The sequence below is a fragment of the Zootoca vivipara genome, chromosome 4, assembly GCF_963506605.1.
Source record: "Zootoca vivipara chromosome 4, rZooViv1.1, whole genome shotgun sequence".
NCBI classification, from domain to species: Eukaryota; Metazoa; Chordata; class Lepidosauria; order Squamata; family Lacertidae; genus Zootoca; species Zootoca vivipara.
Genome location: NC_083279.1, coordinates 99,268,812 through 99,292,063, shown reverse-complemented (window position 1 = coordinate 99,292,063; position 23,252 = coordinate 99,268,812). Strand labels below are relative to the sequence as shown.

The following is a 23,252-nucleotide window of genomic DNA, read 5'->3' as shown; positions in this document are numbered from 1 at the left end:
ATCTTCTTTCTTCGTCTGAAGCATGTCCACGACTGAAATCCAATTTTCTCTTAAATCATGGAGCCTGTTTCGCTTGTAGAATCAGGAGATCCAGACTCCCATGGGGGCTTTCCATCCAGTGCCCCCAGCCCCTCCTTCCTTCCGAAGTCAAAGCTGGTTAATGGGCATCAGCGGATGAGACTGCGTCTTCCTGTACCCCCGCCCCCGCCCCGGGAAGATTTCGGGAGGCTGCATGCTCCCATTACAGCCTCTGATTACCCCGTGGGAGCTGGAGAGATGGTATTTTCAGCCATCTTCTACGGCGCTCCAAGCGGAAGTCTGAGCCCTTCCAGCTTTCTTATGCAGGTAAGCAGGGGAGTTTATTTATTGCAATTATATCCCACCTTTCCCTCCAAGGAGTACAGTGGTACCTTGAGTTACAAACGCCTCAGGTTACAAATGCTTCAGGTTACAAACTCTGCTAACCTGGAAGAGCTACCTCGAGTTGAGAACTTTGCCCCAGGATGAGAATGGAAATCGTGTGCCAGTGGCGCAGCGGCAACAAAAGGCCCCATTAGCGAAAGCACGCCTCTAGTTAAAAACAGTTTCAGGTTAAGAATGGACCTCCGGAACGAATTAAGTTCGTAACTAGAGGTACCACTGTACATGGTTCACCCCACTCCCCTCAGTTAATCCCTGCAACAACCCTGTGCATAGCTGCCAAGTCTTCCGTATTCCCCAGGAAATCCCCGTTTTCCCAGCTGTTCCTAGCTGAAAAAACAGATTTTTTTGTTTTTTCCTGGTTTAATCTGGCGCGGCAGCCATTTTGGAACTGGGCGGAGCATGCTCAGAAGCGACTTTTGATGCTGCTCTGCCCAGTTTCAAAATGGCTGCAGTGCGACTTCTGGCGCGGCGGCCATTTTGGAACTGGGCAAAGCAGCATCAAATGTCACTTCTGAGCATGCTCTGCCCAGTTCCAAAATGGCGGCAGCGCTACTTCCAGTCTGCTACTTCCGCCCGGTCCCTTATTTCTCCGACAGCAACTTGGCAGGTATGACCCTGTGAGCTAGGTTAAGAGACTGGGGACTGACTCCAAGGTCACCAGTGAGCTTGATGATGGAGTGGGGATTTGAACCCAGATCTCCCAGGTCCTAGCCCGACACTCTAACCCAGGGGGTCACCAAAGTTACCGCACTTCGGGCCAGTGCCTGCAGCACCAATCCTGCAGCAGGCCGGTGGGCGGAGGAGTGCGTGGGAGCGCACTTCTGGGTCACAGGAGCACCGGAAATAGCTTGTGCACATGCGCACGGGCCTCCTCCAACCCGGAAATGCGCCAGAAATGACGCTTATGCATGCGCGCAAGCTATTTCCGCTGCTCCTGCGACCTGGAAATGGGCAGCCGCACCGCGCTGGTAAGAGCGAGCGGCGGCAGCGGGAGTTGCCGCGGGCCAGATAAATGAGTCCTTTGGGCTGTATCCGGCCCCCGGGCCATAGTTTGGGGGTGCCTGGTCTAACCACTACTCCACACTGGCTTCCTAGAGGACTTCTGCTACGGGGGCAGCACTATAAATTAAGTAGGCAAGTAAATGTGGGAAAAGGAAAGTGTCACTTGGAGACAATATTTTCCTTGAAGATAGAATTTACTCCCCCCCCCCCCGGATTGTTTTATTGGATGCTTTATGCTTTGAGTTTTTTCTTCTTTGAAATATAAGGCACTACAGAAATGAAAACAATACTAATAATAACAACAAAACCCCACTAGAAAAAGGCACCTAGACGTTTGTTGTGGCAACCATAACCCAGGTTTAAGGCGCCACCTTATGTATCTTGAGTTTCTAACACTGGCAAGGCAGACATGTTTTTATCCCATGGAGCAAGAATGGAGGAGACTATGCTTACCAGATCTGTATAGAGTTCCTGAGCATTATAACAGTAGCCAGCAAAAGCAAGCCAATCCCAAGCATAGAGCTCAGCATTGCAACCTTGCTAGTTTCTGAGAAAAAGAGGAAGAGAGGGAATTAATATTCTGCACTTCAGTGTTAAAGGACAGATTACACACACACACACACACACACACACACACACACACACACACACATATTGAGCCATCAACAATCCTGGATCTCATTCTTGTACTTCCAGACTCTGGGCTCATCCCTCTTCCCTGCCACTTTCTTCCAGGAAAACCCACACTTTAGCACTTAAAAAGGTAAATCCAGTCACAGACAACTCTAGGGTTGCGGCGCTCATCTCGCTCTATAGGCTAAGGGAGCCAGCGTTTGTCCGCAGACAGCTTCCGGGTCATGTGGCCAGCACAACTAAGCTACTTCTGGCGAAAGCAGAGCAGCACACGGAAACGCCATTTACCTTCCTGCTGGAGCGGTCCCTATTTATCTACTTGCACTTTGACGTGCTTTCAAACTGCTAGGTGGGCAGGAGTTGGGACCGAGCAACAGGAGCTCACCCCGTCGCGGGGATTCGAACCGTCGACATTCAGATCGGCAAGCTCTGTGGTTTAGACCACAATGCCACCTGTACCCTCTTTAGCACTTAAGTTGCAGCAAATGCCATTCTGGAAAAAACCCAATTGAGGTTCAGCGGTAAAGCTGAATTCACTTGTGCTTTATCTTTTATATTATTTTGTGAACTGCTCTGATACCTTTCGATGAAGGGAAGGTATAGAAACCTAACAAATAAACTAAGCTGGGGGGGGTTATTGGGGGCAACCGGAAGCGTGGAGGAGCCCGCTGTATCACCCGCGAGCGTCTCATGGAGACAACGACCTTCGGAAGCCCCAAGATGGATGGAACATGTTACATCCAACAGGACACCAACTGTAATATAATTTATATAATTGAATGGAAACGGGGGGGGGGTTGTCATTCCACTGCATAGGTAAAGCTGACCTACGGACATTTTTTTAGGACCCCAAAATTGGCATTTTAGACATAAAAACATCAGAGCAATCTGTTTCCTTCGATTCTGAGAACTGCAGCTTGCTACAGGTACTCCAATGGACCCAACAATGTTTGCAGAAAGGGAGAACTCCTGGAGAAACTTCGGCCCTCCAGATGTTTTGGACTACAATTCCCATCATCCCTGACCTATTAGCTAGGGATCATGGGAGTTGTAGGCCAAAACATCTGGAGGGGCGCAGTTTGGGGATGCCCGGTTTGGGAACCCCTCCTTTAGGAATCTGGGATGGATCTGATCCAAGATGTGTCATCAGTCCAGAGATTTCCTTGGACTGTTCAGGGAAGCAGCACAGGTGTGAACGTCTCTGCGGTAAGAGGTGCAGCCAGTCCCTGGAAGAAGATACTCACTCTTTTGTTCCGGAGGGGGGCCGCTGTCGAGGCTTCCTCCAAATCCCCTGCCAGCACAATAGGGAGGGGCCCATCCGTAACTGCAGTGGCAATTCCTGTTGCTGTTGCAGAACTGAAATACATCAAGCGTTTGAGCAGCAAACAAAGGATTTACAGGTGAAACTCGGAAAATTAGAATACAGTGGTGCCTCGCGAGACGAATTTAATTCATTCCGCGAGTCAATTCATTTTGTGAAAAATTCGCCTTGCAAATCGCGGTTTCCCATAGGAACACATTGAAATTTCTTTCTTTGCCCATAGGAACACATTAATTAAATTTCAATGCATTCCTATGGGAAACCGCGATTCGCAAGACGAATTTTTCGCAAAACGAATTCATATTGCGAGTCACCATCAGATCGCAAGACACATTCCTCTTGCAGGGCATTCATCTTGCGAGGTACCACTGTATTGTTGAAAAGTGCATTTATTTCAGTAACGCAACTTAAAAGGTGAAACCAATACATGAGATAGATGCATGACATGCAAAGCAAGATATGCCAAGCCTTTATTTGTTGTCATTGTAATTATTTGTCGTTAGCGGGTCAATTATAAATGGAATATAATTAATGAAATGTAATAATAATAATAATAATAATAATAATAATAATAATTTTTATTTATACCCCGCCCTCAGGCTCAGGGCGGCTAACACCAATAAAATTACAATAAAACGTAAAAGAAAGAAAAACAATTAAAATACAGGTTAAAAAATAATTTGAATTTAAAATGCAGCCTCATTTTAAAATGGCCCAAATCAAAACCATAAGGGAGGAGAACATAAGGGTCAGACAAAGGCCAGGTGGAACAGCTCCGTCTTGCAGGCCCTGCGGAAAGATGTCAAATCCTGCAGGGCCCTGGTCTCCTGTGAGAGAGCATTCCACCAAGTCGGGGCCAATACTGAAAAGGCCCTGGCCCCAGTAGAGGCCAATCTAACCACCTTATGGCTCGGGATCTGCAGAATGTTGCTATTTGTGTTTAATTTTGCATTATTGTAACCATTTGTTTTATTACTGTGCAATTTCCAAAAGAAAGCATTTGTAAAAATTAAAATTAAAATAAAATAATTATAAGTTGCATTACTGAAATAAATGCACTTTCCGACGATATTCTAATTTTCTGAGTTTCACCTGCATTTCTGAGATATTTTCCGTGTTCTACAGCTCCTACGCAGGAGGCTGCCTTATATAACACCGGTAATAATAATAATAATAATAATAATAATAATATATTTATTTATACCCCGCCCATCTGGCCCGGTTCCCCCAGCCACTCTGGGCGGCTTCCAACAAAACATTAAAATACAGAAATCCATCAAACATTAAAAGCTTTCCCCCAGAAATGCAGGTAAGAGTCCAAATTTAACATACCACAGGCTCTTTAGTCACGTAAGAGAATGGAATGCTGAACTTTTGATTTTTTTAAATTGAATATAGTACATATATACAAATATATTAAAAAGGGAATATATTGTCTTGCGTATAATTATGAACAAAGTAATAATAATGCTGGCCTTTTAAAATGACAGTATAGATAAGAGGAGTACAGTGGGACCTCGACTTACGAATTTAATCCGTTCCGAATGCACACTCGTAGGTTGAAAACTTCGTAAGTCGAGTTTCCCATAGGAAAAGCGGTTTCCCATAGGAATGCACTGAAAACGGAAAAATTCGTAAGTCGAGGAAACCGCATCTAGCCGCGAAAAGGTTTTTCCGTTCGGATGTCGGAAAAATTGTAAGCGTGCAGCCACTTTTCCCGCTCGTAAGCCGAAAACATCAGATGTCGAAGAGCTCGTAAGTCGAGGTCCCACTGTACTTGCCTTCTCCTGAGTCAGACCACTGGGGTCCATTTAGCTCGGAACTGCTCATATTTAGCTCGGGGTTCTCTCTGGGGTTTTAGGCAGGGGGCCTCTTCCACAGCTCTACCTGGGTTTGCCATTGGAGGATTGGAACCTGGGACCTTTTGCTTGCAAAGCAGCTGCTCTGCCACTTGGCTACAGACCTTCCACAGCATCCTATCTCAGGTGGTGCAATGGGTCAGTGTGTCTGGCTGTTGACCGAGGACTCCCTGGTCCTGAATGGGGTAACTGTGCCCCTGAAGGACCAGGTGCACAGCCTGGGAGCCATTTTGGAGCCAGTGTGGTGTAGTGGTTAAGAGCGGTAGACTCGTAATCTGGGGAACCGGGTTCGTGTCTCCGCTCCTCCACATGCAGCTGCTGGGTGACCTTGGGCTAGCCACACTTCTCTGAAGTCTCTCAGCCCCACTCACCTCACAGAGTGTTTGTTGTGGGGGAGGAAGGGAAAGGAGAATGTTAGCTGCTTTGAGACTCCTTCGGGTAGTGATAAAGCGGGATATCAAATCCAAACTCCACAGCTGTCCACGGAGGCGCAAGTCAATTCTGTGTCTAGGGCAGCTGTCTGCCAGCTCCATCTGGTACCCCGGCTGAGATCCTCCCTGCCCGCAGTCTGTCTCAGCTGAGTGGTGCATGCTCTGATTATCTCCCGCTTGGACTACTGCAATGCGCTCTACGTGGGGCTACCTTTGAAGGTGACCCGGAAACTACAACTAATCCAGAATGCGGCGGCTAGACTGGTGACTGGGAGTGGCCACCGAGACCACATAACTCTGGTCCTGAAAGACCTACATTGGCTCCCAGTATGTTTCCGAGCACAATTCAAAAGGTTGCTGCTACCCTTGAAAGCCCTAAACGGCCTCGGTCCAGTAGACCTGAAGGAGCGTCTCCACCCCCATCGTTCTGCCCAGACACTGAGGTCCAGCGCCGAGGGCCTTCTGGCAGTTCCCCCACTGCGAGAAGCAAAGTTACAGGGAACCAGGCAGAGGGCCTTCTCGGTAGTGGCACCCACCCTGTGGAACGCCCTCCCATCAGATGTCAAGGAAATAAACAACTATATGACTTTTAGAAGACATCTGAAGGCAGCCCTGTTTAGGGAAGCTTTTAATATTTGATGAATTAATGTATTTTAATATTTTGTTGGAAGCCACCCTGAGTGGCTGGGGAAACCCAGCCAGATGGGCGGGGTATAAATAAAATGTTGTTGTTGTTGTTGTTTGTTATTACTGGAAGGTTGGTGGTTCGAGCCCACCCAGGGACAGCTCTGAGCAGCATTCCTGCATTGCAGGGGGTTGGACGAGATGACCTTCTGGGTGCCTTCCAGCTGCACGATTCTATGATTCTATAATCCACTTCACCTCTGTTTGTCAAATTCCGTACCCCAACGCAATACATTACATTTAAAAATTGCATAATGGATTTACGTATGCCTATTTCACTGTGTTTTTTTAAAAATGCTTTGTTATTCCTTTTATGCCACATCCTTCCTCCCAAAGGGGTCCAGGGCACCAAGCGCACAAAAACAAGGAAACGATGAAAACATCTAAAAGCAATTCCATAGAAGCAGGCTGGGAAAGACCACTGCGTAAAACGCTTGTTGGAGGAGGAGGAGGAGGAAGGTCAAAACACAATACCGCTACTGCGATTCTACTCATATATAATGCAATCATCTGCTATGATACCAAACACATGCTATGGGCGCTTTATTTCCTGTAAAAAATGAGCATTCAACTTTTAGCCTGCTGCTTCTCAAGACATTATAGTCTTCTTTGTATCTTTTCATTTTGGCAGCAAAAAAGGACTAGACATTTCTACCTGTAACTTCTGTTTCATGTGTGTTGTAAGAGAGAACCATGTTGAGATTACTGCCTTGCGGGGGGGGGCAGAGTAGATGACCCTCAGGGGTCCTTTCCAACCCTTCCAATTCTTTGATTCTATGTCCCCTGCCCCCAAACTGTTTGGGTTTTTTTGGGGGGGGGTTGCCCTTCTCTTTGAATACCACCCATTGCCTTGAGTAAAGAATCACCAGTTCGGAAGGCACAAATGCTACCATCCTACTCTGGAAAGTCAACTTATTTGGAACAGACTCCCTCAGAAGGTTGTGGACTCTCCTTCCTTGGAGGTTTTTAAGCGGAGGCTAGATGGCCACCTGTCATGGATGCTTGAGCTGAGATTCCTGCATTGCAGGGGGCTGGACTAGATGCCCCTTGGGGGTCCCTTCCAACTCTACGATTCTATGCTTCCATGATACTTACCCCCTGGTTGTTACATCTTGTGAAATTGCAATCATAATTCAGAACTTTCAGGTCAACGCATTCTCTTTTGATGCATACCTAGGGAAAAGTATATATCAATGTGTTAATGGGGGGGCAGGAAGGCCCGATTTCTTCAATTTTTGCAGACATCCAGAAAACAGATGCGTCCTGTGGCAGATAGTTGATTTGCAGAGCCACAAAATTACCGCCTGGCCTTCTCTAAACATATTATTTAGTGAGGTCAAGGCAAACCCTTCGGTGGATAGTTATTTCTTGAGTTCAGCCTACTCTTAACCAAGACAATCTACAGGTGAAACTCGGAAAACTAGAATATTGTTGAAAAGTGCATTGATTTCAGTAATAGCTTGGAAGCTGTGGCTGGATGGCTACGTGGGAGTCGGCTGAAGCTAATTCCTTCAAAGACAGAGGTCCTCTGGTTGGGTCGGGATGACATGGGGCGGGGGGGGGCAACTTCCATCTTTTGCTGGGGTTCAATTAGTGTCAGCCCCTTCTGTCAAGAGCTTGGGTGTAACCTTGGATGCCTCCCTTTCCATGGAGGTGCAGGCTGCAACCACAGCCAAGGTGGCATTTTTCCATCTCCGCTACATTAAGCAGTTGGTCCCTTACCTCTCTCGCCCTGACCTGGCCACAGTGATCCATGCGATGGTCACCTCTAGGCTTGATTATTGTAACTCGCTCTACGCGGGGCTGTCCTTGAAACTGACCCAGAAACTCCAGCGGGTGCAGAATGCCGCGGTGAGACTCCTTACGGGGTCCTCGCCGCGGGATCACATTTATCCAGTGCTTTACCAGCTGCACTGGCTCCCGGTGGAGCACAGGGTCAGGTTTAAGGTGCTGGTTTTGATCTTTAAAGCCTTATGCGGCTTAGGACCCTCATACCTGCGGGACCGCCTCTCCCGGTATGCCCTGCAGACAGGTCCACAAATAATAACATACTGGAGATCCCGAGTCACAAGGTGGCTAGACTGGCCTCGACCAGGACCAGGGCCTTCTCAGTACTGGCCCCGACCTGGTGGAACGCTCTCTCTCCGGAGACTAGGGCCCAGCGGGAGTTGTCATCTTTTCATAGGGCCTGCAAGACAGAGCTGTTACGCTTGGCCTTTGGACTGACACAGTCTGACCCCGGTGTTACCCTCCCCTGAGGTTTTATCCTACAGATATTTAAATGAGGTTCCACTTGTAGATTCCTAATTTTAAAATTGAATTTTAACATTGTATTTAACTTGTATTTTAATTGAATCGTTTCTTTTATGCTTGTTTTGATATTTTTGTTGTTAGCCGCCCTGAGTCCGGTCTTGACTGGGAAGGGTGGGGTATAAATAAAATCATTATTATTATTATTATTATTATTATTATTATTATTATTATTATTATTATTTATTTGTCTTTTAATTTTTACAAACGCTTTCTTTCGGAAATTCCACAGTAATAAAACAAATGGTTACAAGAATACAAAAATAAACATCGCTATTACATTTCATAAATTACATTCCATTTATAATTGACCTGCCTAAGCACAAATAATTACAATTACAACAAATCAAGGCTTGGCATATCTTGCTTTGCATGTCATGTATCTGTCTCAGGAGTCCCCAAACTTACCTGGCTTCAGGCAGGTGCCCACCGTGCTGATTGCGCGGAGGGCCAGAGGGCGGGGGAGTGCGTGCCCGTGCGCATGCGGACACACTCTTACAGGCGCGGCGGCGCACTTCTGGGTCGGAAAAAAGCAGCAAAAATTGTTTGTGCGCATGCGCATGGCCTGACCCGGAAGTGCACTGGAAATGATGTTTGCACAAGCACGCAAACATTATTTCTGGTGCACTTCCGGGTCGGGAGAGGCCCATACGCATGTGCACAAATAATTTCTGGCATATATATATATATATATTTTTTTAACCCAGAAGCGCGCCCGTGAGCCTTAGTCTGGGGACCCCTGATCTATCTCATAGACTGGTTTCACCTTTTAAGTTGCGTTACTGAAATAAATGCACTTTTCGAGGATATTCTAATTTTCCGAGTTTCACCTGTATTTATTTATTAATTCATGCAGCATTTTTTAGAGCCACAGATTCCTGACAGCCCAACCAGGTACAAAGACTAAACACCACGGCACGCCCAGCTGAGAACCATCGGCAGAAGCACTGCATCCAGTCTTGCCTCCAGGCATGGCGACCTCTAAAATGGCCACCCCCTAAACCCTCCAGGACTTGCCCCTTCAGCCCTGCTCAGAGGTAACCAACGTCACCTTGTTGTCACCACACACTGATCCATCTGCTATCACTCCAACGTCATGCACGTCGTCCCCTTTGTGGGAAGCTGTCCCCCAACACAATAGATTGTCCATAGGAGTCTGAACTACAGAACGTTTGACTGCAAATCTTGGGACTTTATAGATGTTGACGCACTGGATCCTTCCGCAAAGGACATCTCTGCAACAAAAAGTGAGAAGGGAAAGAGAGAGTACGTACCGGCCCGGGATGCCTTGTCGCCAAATTCAATCTCAGTAGAAATTGGAGTTCTTGGGAAAGTCCAGAAATAAACGATAAATTGCAAGAACTCAGGCCAAAAGAAGATGGATTTCAAATAAGTCTTCACAAGGTTTTATTGATGTGATGCGGAGTTTAAATGGGAATCAATCCCAATGTTGAAGGCAAATAAAGGTAAATTCCAGTAAAAATCAGGACAAGGCCCTGTTTTGACTATTCTTCGTCAGCTGGAATATTGAGAAAGTTGAAATGAATCTTAGAATAATTCTCCTTATAATAAAAATTCATTCAGATCTCTAAACATAAAGTTTTATCATATGTAAAAGGCAGAGACTGTGTTTAAATGAACATAACAGGTATATCTGTGAGTAACTAACCTTACATTTATTATAAGGAGAATTATTCTAAGATTCATTTCAACTTTCTCAATATTCCAGCTGACGAAGAATATTTGCCTTCAACATTGGGATTGATTCCCATTTAAACTCCGCATCACATCAATAAAACCTTGTGAAGACTTATTTGAAATCCATCCTCTTTTGGCCTGAGTTCTTGCAATTTATCGTTTATTTCTGCCAAATTCAATCTGGCTTGTTAATCTCACTAAGGGCAAAGCGTGGGGAACTTTTACCAGCCCTTCAGGGACAGCACCAGCTCTGTACCAGGAGAAATTGGCCCTGAACTTTCAAGGTCATCCGAACAAAAGGGAGCTCTAGGCTAGCTATTTTTTTACCAAGGTCCAACAAGACATCCCTCCTGCCTCCAGTGTCGATGACGACGATGTGTTTTTAAAGGTTAATGACTTATTTTAGGAATGGTTCTATCTTCATGGTTTAAGTGGAAAAATCCAGTCACCTTAAGATGGATATATCTGTTGCCAAGAATCTGGGTCCTAAAACTGAGTAAAAACCTTGAAATTCCCCAAAACAATAAGCAGCTACAAAGTTAGATTTCTCTAGGAAACTTCCTAGAGGAGTCGTGCCTTAATTTAAGACCACCACTTGGAGCCAACATTTTCCTTGCACTTGATCTTCCTAGTAACTTTTCCCTGCCCTCCGCCCCTTATTTCACCTGTATAACTTAAATGCACAAGTATTCTTGCTAACTGTATTAAATCTGAGAAGGGATTAAAAAAAGTTCTGGGACTCAGGCAGCTAACAGATAAAACTGAGTGATACCCCTCCCCACCCTTTCTCTATATATAAGCGTCTGGGGACTTCTATTTAAGTGTATCTGAAGAAGTGTGCATGCACACGAAAGCTCATACCAAAATTAAAAAAAAACTTAGTTGGTCTTTAAGGTGCTGCTAGAAGGAATTTATTTATTTTGTTTCGACTATGTCAGACCAACACGGCTACCTACCTGCAGATAAAACCAAGAACAGCTAAAAAAGAATCTTTCAAAAAATAAACTCTGATAAAATTAAAGCTATATGGAAAACTGCGCACCAAGGAGAACCAGCCGCGAGCTTGCCGAGCTGAGAGGGCGAACGCTGCGACTGGGGCACAGCATAGCTGCCAAGTTTTCCCCTTTTCTCACGAGGAAGCCTATTCAGCATAAGGGAATTTCCCTTAAAAAAAAGGGATAACTTGGCAGCTATGGGGCACAGCAAAGTCTACCTGTTGCCTCCCACGTGACGCCCCCAAGAAGGTTAGGGGACGCAATCCTTGTCTTGCCCCGGGCACTGGCATCACATGCTATGCCACTGATCAATTGCCCCCTTTGCATCGGACCCAGCAGGTTGGACCCCTGCCCACAGGTAGAACCTACTCTTCTTTGCATTTCTTGTACCCCAATTTATTCCTGCCGCAGTTGCCAATCCGATCTCCTCTCACGTTGACTTTTTTGTAGCAACTCAGCGGAGCACTTTTTGCACCTTCGGATTTGGGAGAAAGAGGAGATAGGGAAAAGGGGGAAAGTGTCAGGAGCAAAGTGTGTGTACATTCACAATAAGAAGACAAGGAAGGCATCTCTCCCCCCCCCCCATCCAAATCCAAATAATTTGAATTTATTAAAATGGCTAGCTCTTAAAATGGTGGGCCTCTTTTCTTTCACACCTCTAGCAGGTAAATGGTGATAGCCAAAAGCAGACCCACCGAAATCAACAGACTTAAGATATTGAAATTTGGGACATAACTGCATCTTAACCTCCTGAACTTCAGATTATAGTCCCAAACAATCCTGCTTGGGCAATAGCCTCCACCGTAGGGCTGCCATGCATCCAGACATAGCTGGTATTTGGACCTCGCAAACAGCGTCTGGCCGGAAAGTGTAGGGTTTTTTTTTTGGTGAATTTCATTAAAAATAGCTCAAGAACTTTTGAGATTTTGCAGAAAAAGCTCAACAACTTTCACCTTCTGAAATATGGCAACCCTACCATGGAAGAGTATTGGTCATCGTGTGATAGGAGGGGCATATGTATTCTATACCACTTACGTGCTTTGGGTAAGTTACAATCAGATTCCTTTAAGGGCTTGGGGTGAAACGTCTCTCTCCCATCCATAACAATTTAAGAAACCCCAAAGCTCCTCCCCAAAGCATAGCCAAGTTAGCTGAAAGTTCTACTGTGGCGGTTTCCTCCATGCAGCTAGAATAATATGTGCACAATTCTGTGTCATCGCAGCAGCTCAGCCAGTGGCTGAAGGAGCTGGTAAGCAGGAAGGCTGGTCCCAGGCAGTCTCAGTATTTGTTGATTTCTGCATGAGATTTATGCACGAGAAATTCAGTGTGAGGTTGCCAGAGGGAACCTTCCTGATACAGCATTTGTCCCTCCTGGCTAGGAGAAGACTCACAAATTCCTGATCACAGAAGTGGAGTTGGGTTAGAAGTTCCTTAAAGTCCAGCTCGCCCTTAAATGTGAACCTACCCAAATCACACGAGGAGCAAACCAAAACACAACCATCCATCAAAATTCACACCCCTCTGGAGGTTGCAATGCACTTTTCCCACCAAGGAGGAGAAAATGCATATACTCTGGCAAAATGTGCATAAAAATTAGCCCAAATATGCAAAACTGCATTATACCAAGGGAAATTACTTTGCAAAAAATGTGTATATTAGAAGAAAGCAGCTCTGAAATGCTGATTAAGTTTTGTGAGCACCCGGAAATAATAATACAGTAATAATAATTCACAAGCTGAAGTGGAAATGTGGAGACCCGAAGATTGGAAAGCTGAGAAACCGAAAAGTTCAGATCTGCTCTCCCGTGCTCAGAGGCACATTTAAAGGTAAAGGTAAGGGTACCCCTGATCGTTAGGTCCAGTCACGGACGACTCTGGGGTTGCGCGCTCATCTCGCTCTATAGGCTGAGGGAGCCGGTGTTTGTTCACAGACAGCTCCAGGCCATGTGGCCAGCATGACTAAGTCCCTTCTGGTGAACCAGAGCAGCGCACAGAAACGCCGTTTACCTTCCCGCTGGAGCGGTCCCTATTTATCTACTTGCACTTTGATGTGCTTTCGAACTGCTGGTTGGGCAGCTGGGACCGAGCAACAGGAGCTCACCCCGTCGCGGGGATTCGAACCGCCGACTTTCTGATCGGCAAGCCCTAGGCTGTGCGGTTTAGACCGCTTAGGAACACTCTGTACAGGACGGCACAAAGCTGGTAGCTATTTTGCATTCAATCATGTCAGCCTTGCCTTTGCCAAAGATATCTTCGCACTGCTGGTGAACATTGAAGCATTTCCCCGAATAGCAGATGTCCTTGTTGCCGCATGGCATCCCATTTTGCTTGTGCACATCCACGGGGCATTGGGCGGAAACCCCATTGCAGTATTCAGGGAAATCACATTCGGAAACGGCTTCCCTGCATTCTTTCCCTTCGGGGGCAATCTGTTGGAAACAAGAACCAAACCGCAAACTGTGGCTGCTTTCCCAGAGGATGCAGAAACATTTATTATTATTATTATTATTATTATTATTATTATTATTATTATTATGCAAATTATTGACTGCCTACATACAACAGGCTCTGGCTTTGTAACACCGCATGGAAATATGCACACAACAGACAAACTGTGGAATAAAATGTTCTTGGCGTCTGTCTGTCTCGAGAGACAATGGAGTGTGCCTCTGGAGGAGAAGTCAAACTGCTGGAGAATCACAGCGTCTGCTGTGGCTGCAGAGGGCAGTAACTTGCAACTGCTGCCACCCGTATTGTTTTTGCTGCTTTAGCAAAGTGACCTCCCTGGAGTGCCAGCCTGAGTAGTGTCTCTGGAGGTCCTGGGCTGCCCAGGCGACAAGAACCCCCCCCCTCTCACCCTCACTGATGTGATCCAAAGGAAAGCAGAGCAAGCTGGAAGGAGGTGTACATGGCACCACCCAACTGTCTTAAGGACTTCACTCCGGATTTGTGTAGGGTTTGTTCCTTAGCCTGTTCTTCTCCTGAAGATGTCCCGCAAGGCAGCGGAGATTTAGGATCAAGAGTTTTCCTTCTTAGTTAGCCTCCCTTCCCCTCACTTCCCTCTGCATCTCGTGCAGAAACTGCCGCCTTGGCCATTGGACCCACTAATGGTCTAGTCTGCTGAATCCACCAGAGCCCGTCTTTGCAAATAAATGCAAATAATCATGCAAATAAGACAAAATGCACCAGTGTGGGATATGCAAACGGATCTATGCAAACGTGGGTTCTCCAGCTCAGCAAGTTCCTTCCTGGCTGGCAGCGTTGGACTTGTCGAAAAACAAGGCTCTTAAAAATTATATTGCCTACGATGAGCGCATTTTGTCTGTAAAGTGGGGCTGCGGTGGATGTAATCATAAAATAAAATGAGGATGGGTAAGTATTGAGGGGGCTAAATAAGAAAGGAATAAACATAGATAATGTAGTGTATGTTCGGCCTTCCCCCAACTCATACCTGGCAAGTTGCTGTCGGAGAAATAAGGGACCGGGCGGAAGTAGGAGACCAGAAGTAGCGCTGCTGCCATTTTGGAACTGGGCGGAGCATGCTCAGAAGTGACTTTTGATGCTGCTTTGCCCAGTTCCAAAATGGCCGCCGCGCCAGAAGTCGCACTGCAGCCATTTTGGAACTGGGCAGAGCAGCATCAAAAGTCGCTTCTGAGCATGCTCCGCCCAGTTCCAAAATGGCCACCGTGCCAGAATAAACCGGGGAAAAACAAAAAAATCCGTTTTTTCAGCTAGGAACAGCTGGAAAAACGGGCATTTCCCGGGGAAAACGGGAGACTTGGCAGCTATGCCAACTCGAGATGGAGAAGAAATTCGACCCAAAGAAAGAGACCACTTGCATTATCTAATGCAAATAAGCCATGAAAGGCATTGTGACATTAATATACCGTAACTATCTGCACAAGGATGTCACCAAGGGGTTTGTTGGAGATTCGACAGGCCCAGAGAGTAAGGATTTCAAGCACCAAAGCAGAGGCAAATGACAGCTTCCGTGGCAATCTTACCTTGCATTTGTCACAGCAGAGTCCGTAAGAACACGCTGTGTTTGGTTTCAGCTTGCAATCCTCTTGGCAGCAATCATTTCCCTGGCACTCCTGTCAGAAAAGAGGGCAGGCTAGTTAACAGCTTCTTGGACCCCCTCCAGATCTGTCCCTCTCCTCCTCTTCGCCCTCTCCCTCTCCCACCCCTCTGGTCAGACCTGACCTGGGAGCAGAGCTGCCAAAGCCTGTGGGGGTGCCCGGTCACGCTCTCTCCAAAAAATGAACCCGGGGCCACAGCCTGCCCCCCCAGCCCCCCCACTACGCTGCAGGAGGCAGGGGAGAGCTGAGCCAGCGGAGTTAACAGAGGCTTCAGGAATCGAGAGAAGCATCGTGATTTTTGCATGGCACACACCCATATTGTGATTCGAAATACATGGGCAGGTCATAGAATCATAGAATCGTAGAGTTGGAAGAGACCACAAGGGCCATCCAGTCCAACCCCCTGCCAAGCAGGAAACACCATCAAAGCATTCTTGACATATGCCTGTCAAGCCTCTGCTTAAAGACCTCCAAAGAAGGAGACTCCACCACACTCCTTGGTAGCAAATTCCACTGCCGAACAGCTCTTACTGTCAGGAAGTTCTTCCTAATGTTTAGGTGGAATCTTCTGTCTTGTAGCTTGAATCCATTGCTCCGTGTCCGCTTCTCTGGAGCAGCAGAAAACAACCTCCCTCCCTCCTCTATATGACATCCTTTTATATATTTGAACATGGCTATCATATCACCCCTAACCATGGTCAAAAACCATGAGACCAAGATGGATGATATATTGACATGTCATCCAGCCCTACTCTCTGTAACCATGTGGTCAGAGACATCACAACAACCTCTGGGAACCAGGAAAGGATGGAAGAGGCTTTGAGCACAATTCAAAGTGTTGGTGCTGATTTTTAAAGCCCTGAATGGCCTTAGTCCAGTATACCTGAAGGAGCGTCTCCACCCCCACCGTTCTGCCCGGACACTGAGGTCCAGCGCCGAGGGCCTCCTGGCGGTTCCCTCCCTGCGAGAAGCCAAGTTGCATGGAACCAGGCAGAGGGCCTTCTCGGTAGTGGCACCCACCCTGTGGAATGCCCTCTCACCAGATGTCAAAGAGAAAAACAACTACCAGACTTTTAGAAGACATCTGAAGGCAGCCCTGTTTAGGGAAGCTTTTAATGTTTAATAGATTCTTGTATTTTAATGGTTGTTGGAAGCCACCCAGAGTGGCTGGGGAAACCCAGCCAGATGGGCAGTGTAATAATAATAATAATAATAATAATAATAATAATAATAATAATAATAATAATTGTTATTATTTGTCAGGATGGAGGTCTCATCCATGCTCCACCACCCCCCCCCCCAACCTCCCAGTAGGCAGTAGGGGCAAAAAGGACCCCGCAGGCCTCTCCGCTGCACCTGTTGAACTTCTGCCTAGCGTACTGAGGCTGCTTTGCTACTGGGGTGGTGGTGGTGGTGCCTTCTTCAAAGGCTGGTGTTCCTGCACTTCCCATTGCTGGGGGTTGGGTTGGATGGCCCTTGGGGTCCCATTCTATGGTCCTATATGTTTAAAGCCTAGACCAGCCCAGGCCAACCTGGTGCCCAGCAGAGAATGCTTCAGCCAACATGACCAATGGTCAGGGGCGATGTCCGACCTCCACGACCCTTCTTCCTTTCTCAATCCACATTTGTGACTTTCCCTGGTCCTGACAAAGGGCTGACCCTCTCTTGGGCCTTGGAGACTGAGCTATCTCTCTCCCCTGGCAGTTGAAAATCGCTTCTCTGACACTGCTCCTTGCATTGGGTCAATGTGAAAGCTTCCTCAGGGAAGAGCCCCACAGAAGGACACACACACACACACACACACACACACACACACACACACACACAGCACCCTACGGAGGGAGAACTGGCAGGATGGAAGAGGATCCCACCCTCCGCAAACCTCTGATCTCAGAGCCTCACGTTCAACTTCATTTATACTTTATTGAGATTAAAAGAAGTAACAAACAAAAGGGTTATCCAGAAGAAAGAAAAGAAAATGGTAATATTTGTTACATCACATCACAACACATTCTTCTTTAATTTCTAATGACATCACAACAACAACAACAACAACAACAACAACAACAACAACATATTGGACAAACAGGCCAAACCCTACGCCAAAGGATAAATGGATATCAATCTGACATCAGGAATCACAAGACAGAGAAACCAGCAGGAGAACACTTCAATCTCCCAGGACATTCTATACAAGATCTCAAAGTAGCTGTTTTATTACAAAAGATTTTCAGAAATAGACTGGAAAGAGAAGTTGCTGAACTGCAACTTATTACCAAGCTTAAAACCATGGAGAGATCTGGTCTGAATAGAGACATTGGATTCTTATCTCATTATACATGATAAAGCTATTTTTGGCCATCTCACCCCTTGCTTTTTCCTGTAAGACCAATTGCAGTCATTAACAGCCATCAACAGGTTTACCACACCTATCAGCCAACCACCCATTCCCACCACCCTTCTGAGTAATACCCCTCTCCCCACCCTCTCACTATATATAAGGGTCTGGTGACTTCTGTTTCAGTGTATCTGAAGAAGTGTGCATGCACACAAAGGCTCATACCTATGACAAACTTAGTTAGTCTCTAAGGTGCTCCTGGAAGGATTTTTTTTTATTCTGTTTTGACTACGTCAGACCAACACGGCTAAGGTAAGGGTAAGGTAAGGTAAGGGGACCCCTGACCATTAGGTCCAGTCGTGACCGACTCTGGGGTTGCGCGCTCATCTCACATTATTGGCCAAGGGAGCCGGCGTATAGCTTCCAGGTAATGTGGCCAGCATGACAAAGCCGTTTCTGGCGAACCAGAGCAGCACATGGAAATGCCGTTTACCTTCCCGCTGTAGCGGTTCCTATTTATCTACTTGCATTTTGACGTGCTTTCGAACTGCTAGGTTGGCAGGAGCTGGGACCAAGCAACGGGAGCTCACCCCGTCACAGGGATTCGAACCGCCGACCTTCTGATCAGCAAGTCCTAGGCTCAGTGGTTTAACCACAGCGCCACCTGGGTCCCTACCTGTAACTATAACAACATCCTACCACCCCAAAATGCACCTACCACTTAGTGTATCTAGCGCACTATTTACTTTCATTTTCATTTGTTAATTTTCGTCAATATTATATTCTCCTATAATTATCCGTCACACCACAGAAGCCATTCAAAGGCTGCCACTAACGTCATGTTATTACAGTAATCCTTAAGATATATTTTTTGTAGAAGTCCCATTTCCTAACAAATGTTTGATCAGTGTGACCTCTCATTTTTTTCTGTCAATTTTGCTAACTCGGCATATTCCAACAGTTTATTTTGCCACTCCAGCTTTGTCAGTGTTTTCTCCCCTTTCCAATTCGTAGCGATTAATATTCTTGCAGCTACCGTAGCATACAAAAATATTTCTCTCGCATTTTTAGGTATATCTGGGCCTAGTATCCCCAGGAGGAAAGCGTCCGGGTTGTTGTTGTTGGTTTTTTTTATAAAAAAAATGAAAGGTACCTTAATCATTCTTTTGAGCTCATTATAAATTACATCCCAAACTTCCTTTATTTTCTTACAGGTCCACCACATACAGTCATACCTCGGTTTAAGTACACCTCGGTTTGAGTATTTTCAGTTTAAGTACTCCGCGGACCCATCTGGAACGGATTAATCCACTTTCCATTACTTTCAATGGGAAAGTTCGCTTCAGGTTAGGTACAGACTTCCGGAACCAATTGTGTTTGTAAACCGAGGTACCACTGTACATAGCATTGAGCCTTCCGCTTCCCCACATCTCCAGCATTTACTTGAAATGTTCTTATACATTTTAGATAGTTTTAGTGGTGTCAACTCAACTTCCAGCTCCCCTCAACCCTCACACTCCCAATGGGCCACTCGCCATTCAACAACGGGAAGCTTGGGGCCAGAGCAGTGCTCTGTAATGACAGCGACAAAGGGCACTCAGTTGTAGCCATGACTTACCGCCAGCCTCTTCAGTTCTTTTATTCTGCTTTCCGATAGCGAAGCAGCGTTCTGCAGTTCTTTTAGGTCCTTTTCCAAGAAGAAAGAAAGAAAATTAACCTCCCATCTCACCCACACTTTTCATCCTGCCAGTTTTTAAATACAGTGGTACCTTGGTTCTCAAACGCCTTGGTTCCTAAATGCCAAAAACCTAGAATCCTAGAATCACAGAGTTGGAAGAGACCACAAGGGCCATCCAGTCCAACCCCCTGCCAAGCAGGAAACGCCATCAAAGCATTCTTGACATATGGCTGTCAAGCCTCTGCTTAAAGACCTCCAAAGAAGGAGACTCCTCCACACTCCTTGGCAGCAAATTCCACTGCCGAACAGCTCTTACTGTCAGGAAGTTCTTCCTAATGCTTAGGTGGAATCTTCTTTCTTGTAGCTTGAATCCATTGCTACACTTACCTGGAAGTAAGTGTACCGGGTTTCGAGTGTTTTTCGGAAGCCAAGCATCCGATGCGGCTGTCGGCTATTGTTTCCGGGGCGCCTGCACCAATCGGAAGCCGCACCTTGGATTTTGAACATTTCGGAAGTCAAACGGACTCCTGGAATGAATTAAGTTCAAGAACCAAGGTACCACTGTATTTTGTGCTCTTTTTTTGAGGCTTTTTCGGTTAATTTGTTTTTGTGACTGTGTGGAACCCAGTTCAGCTGACTGATTGAGTATGTGACTGCGGAAATGGATAAAAGCCCCCTCCCCCCCCCCGCATCCAAACAATGACTATCATCAGTGCAAGTAAGAAAAAAATAATAATTTTCATCATCTACAATACTGTCTTATTTATTTTATAGCACAGTACATTGATTATTGCTTTCATTTTATGAATCAATGGTCTCATTCAGTAGTAAAATTCATGTTAAATTGCTGCTTTAGGGGTTGTTTTTAAAAGTCTGGACCGGATTAATCTGTTTTGCATTACTTTCTATGGGAAAGCACGCCTTGGTTTTGGACGCTTTGGTTTTGGAACGGACTTCCGGAACCGATTAAGTTTGGGAACCAAGGTACCACTGTGTGTGTGTGTGTGTGTATTAAAAAACCTTGATCATTCTGTGCATTCGTTTGTGAAACAGAAAAACAGGAGATACTTGCAAGCATTCATCTTGGTTGGTTTGCACAAAGTTTGTAGGGAGATTCTACTACGTTTACTGTTTAATGGGCATTCATTCTGATTTGTAGATGTGGAGATCATTTTACAAAATTTATTATACTGCTTGATTGTAAACGAACAACTCCTCTAAAGTGGTTTGCCAAGAATATAAAATGAAACATTAAAATTCCAAAGATGATTAAAATCAACAGTAGCCAAAATGTATACTAAGTTCTTATCTGCCACCAGAGGATTTTCAACCAGAGAAGGCACATTCAATCTATATGCTCCCCCCTGGAATGTATTCCAGGATTTGGGATTTTAAAATGAGAATTAAACTGGAGATAATGTGCCTGGGAAGCAAAGTTAAGTTTGTGTTTCAATGAAAGGAGTTGTTAATTTGTTAACAAAACAGGATGCAAGAACCTTAGGGTAGATTTAAAAGCAAGGAAATGTTGGGGATTCATTCCCCGTGTCTGCAGTCATGGGGTTGTTGTCTATCGCATGGCAGTGTATATTTTCATTCCACAGAGTGGGAAGTGACGGAGACAGGATGTTTGTGTTACTCTGTTCCGTGAAATGGGGTTATTGTCCTTTGTTTTGTTTTTGTTCTTTGCTGTCTGATGCTAGAGAGAGAGGGAGCCATGTTGCAGTGCTCCGTGTGTGTTTATATGTAAACAAAGTGGATTAGCCAAATACTGAGTTGCTGAGGTCTGTTACGCAAACTGCGAACACTCTGTGGATCCCTGAGTGTGCTGATGTCTGTTGGCATCAGTCACTGTGATGTTCGGGCAGGAGAAAGCTTTTGAAGCTCCCGAACGATCGACCAGGAGGGAGAGAACATGGCAGTTGGGCATGTGTCTCTGCCAGGGTCCCGCACGAGAGTAGGACGATCCTAACAGGAAACTCCATGCCCCTCAAGGCAGAAAACATATATATTTAATAACACCCCCTGCACACATAAGCTCTAACCTCAGGCCTACCACAGTCACATTGTTCCTTGCCTTCCACCACTCCGTTTCCACACATCTTTATGTTGAATGAAGCATCAGAGTAGCTTTCAAATGAGTCCCTGGGCAGATTCAGTAAACAAAATTTCCCCTGGTTCGCTAGGAATTCGTAATATGCATTTTTGCTGCAGTTACTGAATTTGTGACACCCTCTGCAATAGAAGACAACAAACTGTTAGCAGAACAGCAATCCTTTTATTTTACTTTTTATTTCCATGCTGCTCATTAACAAACAAACACACAAAAATGCTCCCTGGGTGCCTGACAAATGAAAGTTAAAACCGCAGCATGGAACACAATCGTAAAATCCAAAATGATTAAAAGAGCCTGAGAATGAAATAGGCAACGGGGAAGAATGGCGCAAAGGACATAAAAATAAATAGAGACCGGGGCAATGAAAAAAGACGCTTGCCTGCTCCTGAAAATACCTCACTGGCGAGGGAATTCCACAACCTGGGAGCCACCACTGAGAAGGATCTCTCCCAGTGGCATCTGCCCCACTTCATCTGGTGGAGAAGAGGCTCTGAAGGTGATCTTGAGACTCAAGCAGGTATATATGGGACAATCCTTCGCGGAATGTGGACCCAAAACATTCAAGGTTAAGACCAGCTTTGGAAACAGACTGACGTGATATGATCCTATTGGTCAGTCCCAGTTACCAATCAGTTCAACTGAAATCATTGGGTTGTGCTTCCCCCCAAAAAATAAATATATCTGAAGGGTGGGTTGACTGGTCACGTTAAAGGACCCCTGGGCAGTTAAAGGTAAAGGTAAAGGGACCCCTGACGATTAGGTCCAGTCGTGACCGACTCTGGGGTTGCGCGCTCATCTCGCATTATTGGCCGAGGGAGCCGGTGTATAGCTTCCAGGTCATGTGGCCAGCATGACAAAGCCGCTTCTGGCGAACCAGAGCAGCACATGGAAACGCCGTTCACCTTCCCGCTGTGTCGGTTCCTATTTATCTACTTGCATTTTGATGTGCTTTCGAACTGCTAGGTTGGCAGGAGCTGGGACTGAGCAACGGGAGCTCACCCCGCCACAGGGATTCGAACCGCTGACCTTCTGATCAGCAAGCCCTAGGCTCAGTGGTTTAACCCACAGAGCCACCTGCGTCCGGTCTAATTCGACTATAGCGTGCGGCGCTCGTTTCCGCTTTCTGGCCAAGGGAGCCGGCGTTTGTCCGCCAGCAGCCTTTCCGGGTTGACTGGAGCCGTGACTGAGAATATAACCAACAAAGATGCTTTATTTCCAGAGTCAAAAAACTACACCGGCCCCTACTTACGCAACAGTTGAATGCATGATGCAGCGGCCATGCTCCGAGCTGCAGGCGCAGCCACACCTTCTGTCTTTCAGTTCCGGAAGGTCATCGTGGACAAAGCCAAAGACTGCATGGCCCAGCTGATGGGCCGCTGATACACCATCATTTGTTAAAGACGAGGACGTCTGTGTGCAGGAGAGGAAAAAGACAGACAGGGAATTGAGCCCAAAGGCGACGGAAACGTTTCTGAGAATGCAGGAGTGCACCGGACTGCGTGCGAATTGTGATTGCGCAGTGGGAGGAGATTATGCAACACTTTTTGCAATAAAATAAAATAAAATTCATTTTGGGTTGCACGATAAAAGTGGCGAAACAGCAGCTCCAGATTTATGCAGGGTTAACTCCGGAGCCTTTTCTTCTCCCAAAGATGTTCTGCAAGGCAGCCAGTATGAATAACAGCTGCA

The 23,252-nt window shown here is 46.1% G+C and overlaps 1 protein-coding gene across 1 annotated transcript; it reads right to left on the bottom strand.

Annotated features, from left to right (window-relative positions):
* Nucleotides 1-1,828: 1,828 nt before the first annotated feature.
* On the bottom strand, nucleotides 1,829-16,885 carry LOC118085082 (disintegrin and metalloproteinase domain-containing protein 21-like). Its single transcript, XM_035115369.2, has 8 exons — nucleotides 16,739-16,885; nucleotides 15,360-15,449; nucleotides 13,592-13,784; nucleotides 11,726-11,831; nucleotides 9,715-9,898; nucleotides 7,449-7,526; nucleotides 3,303-3,414; nucleotides 1,829-1,972 (listed from the first exon to the last, which is right to left on the bottom strand). Exons 1-8 carry the CDS (start codon nucleotides 16,883-16,885, stop codon nucleotides 1,875-1,877), a joined length of 1,008 nt encoding a protein of 335 aa, XP_034971260.2. The 3' UTR covers nucleotides 1,829-1,874.
* Between the last annotated feature and the right edge of the window lie 6,367 nt (nucleotides 16,886-23,252).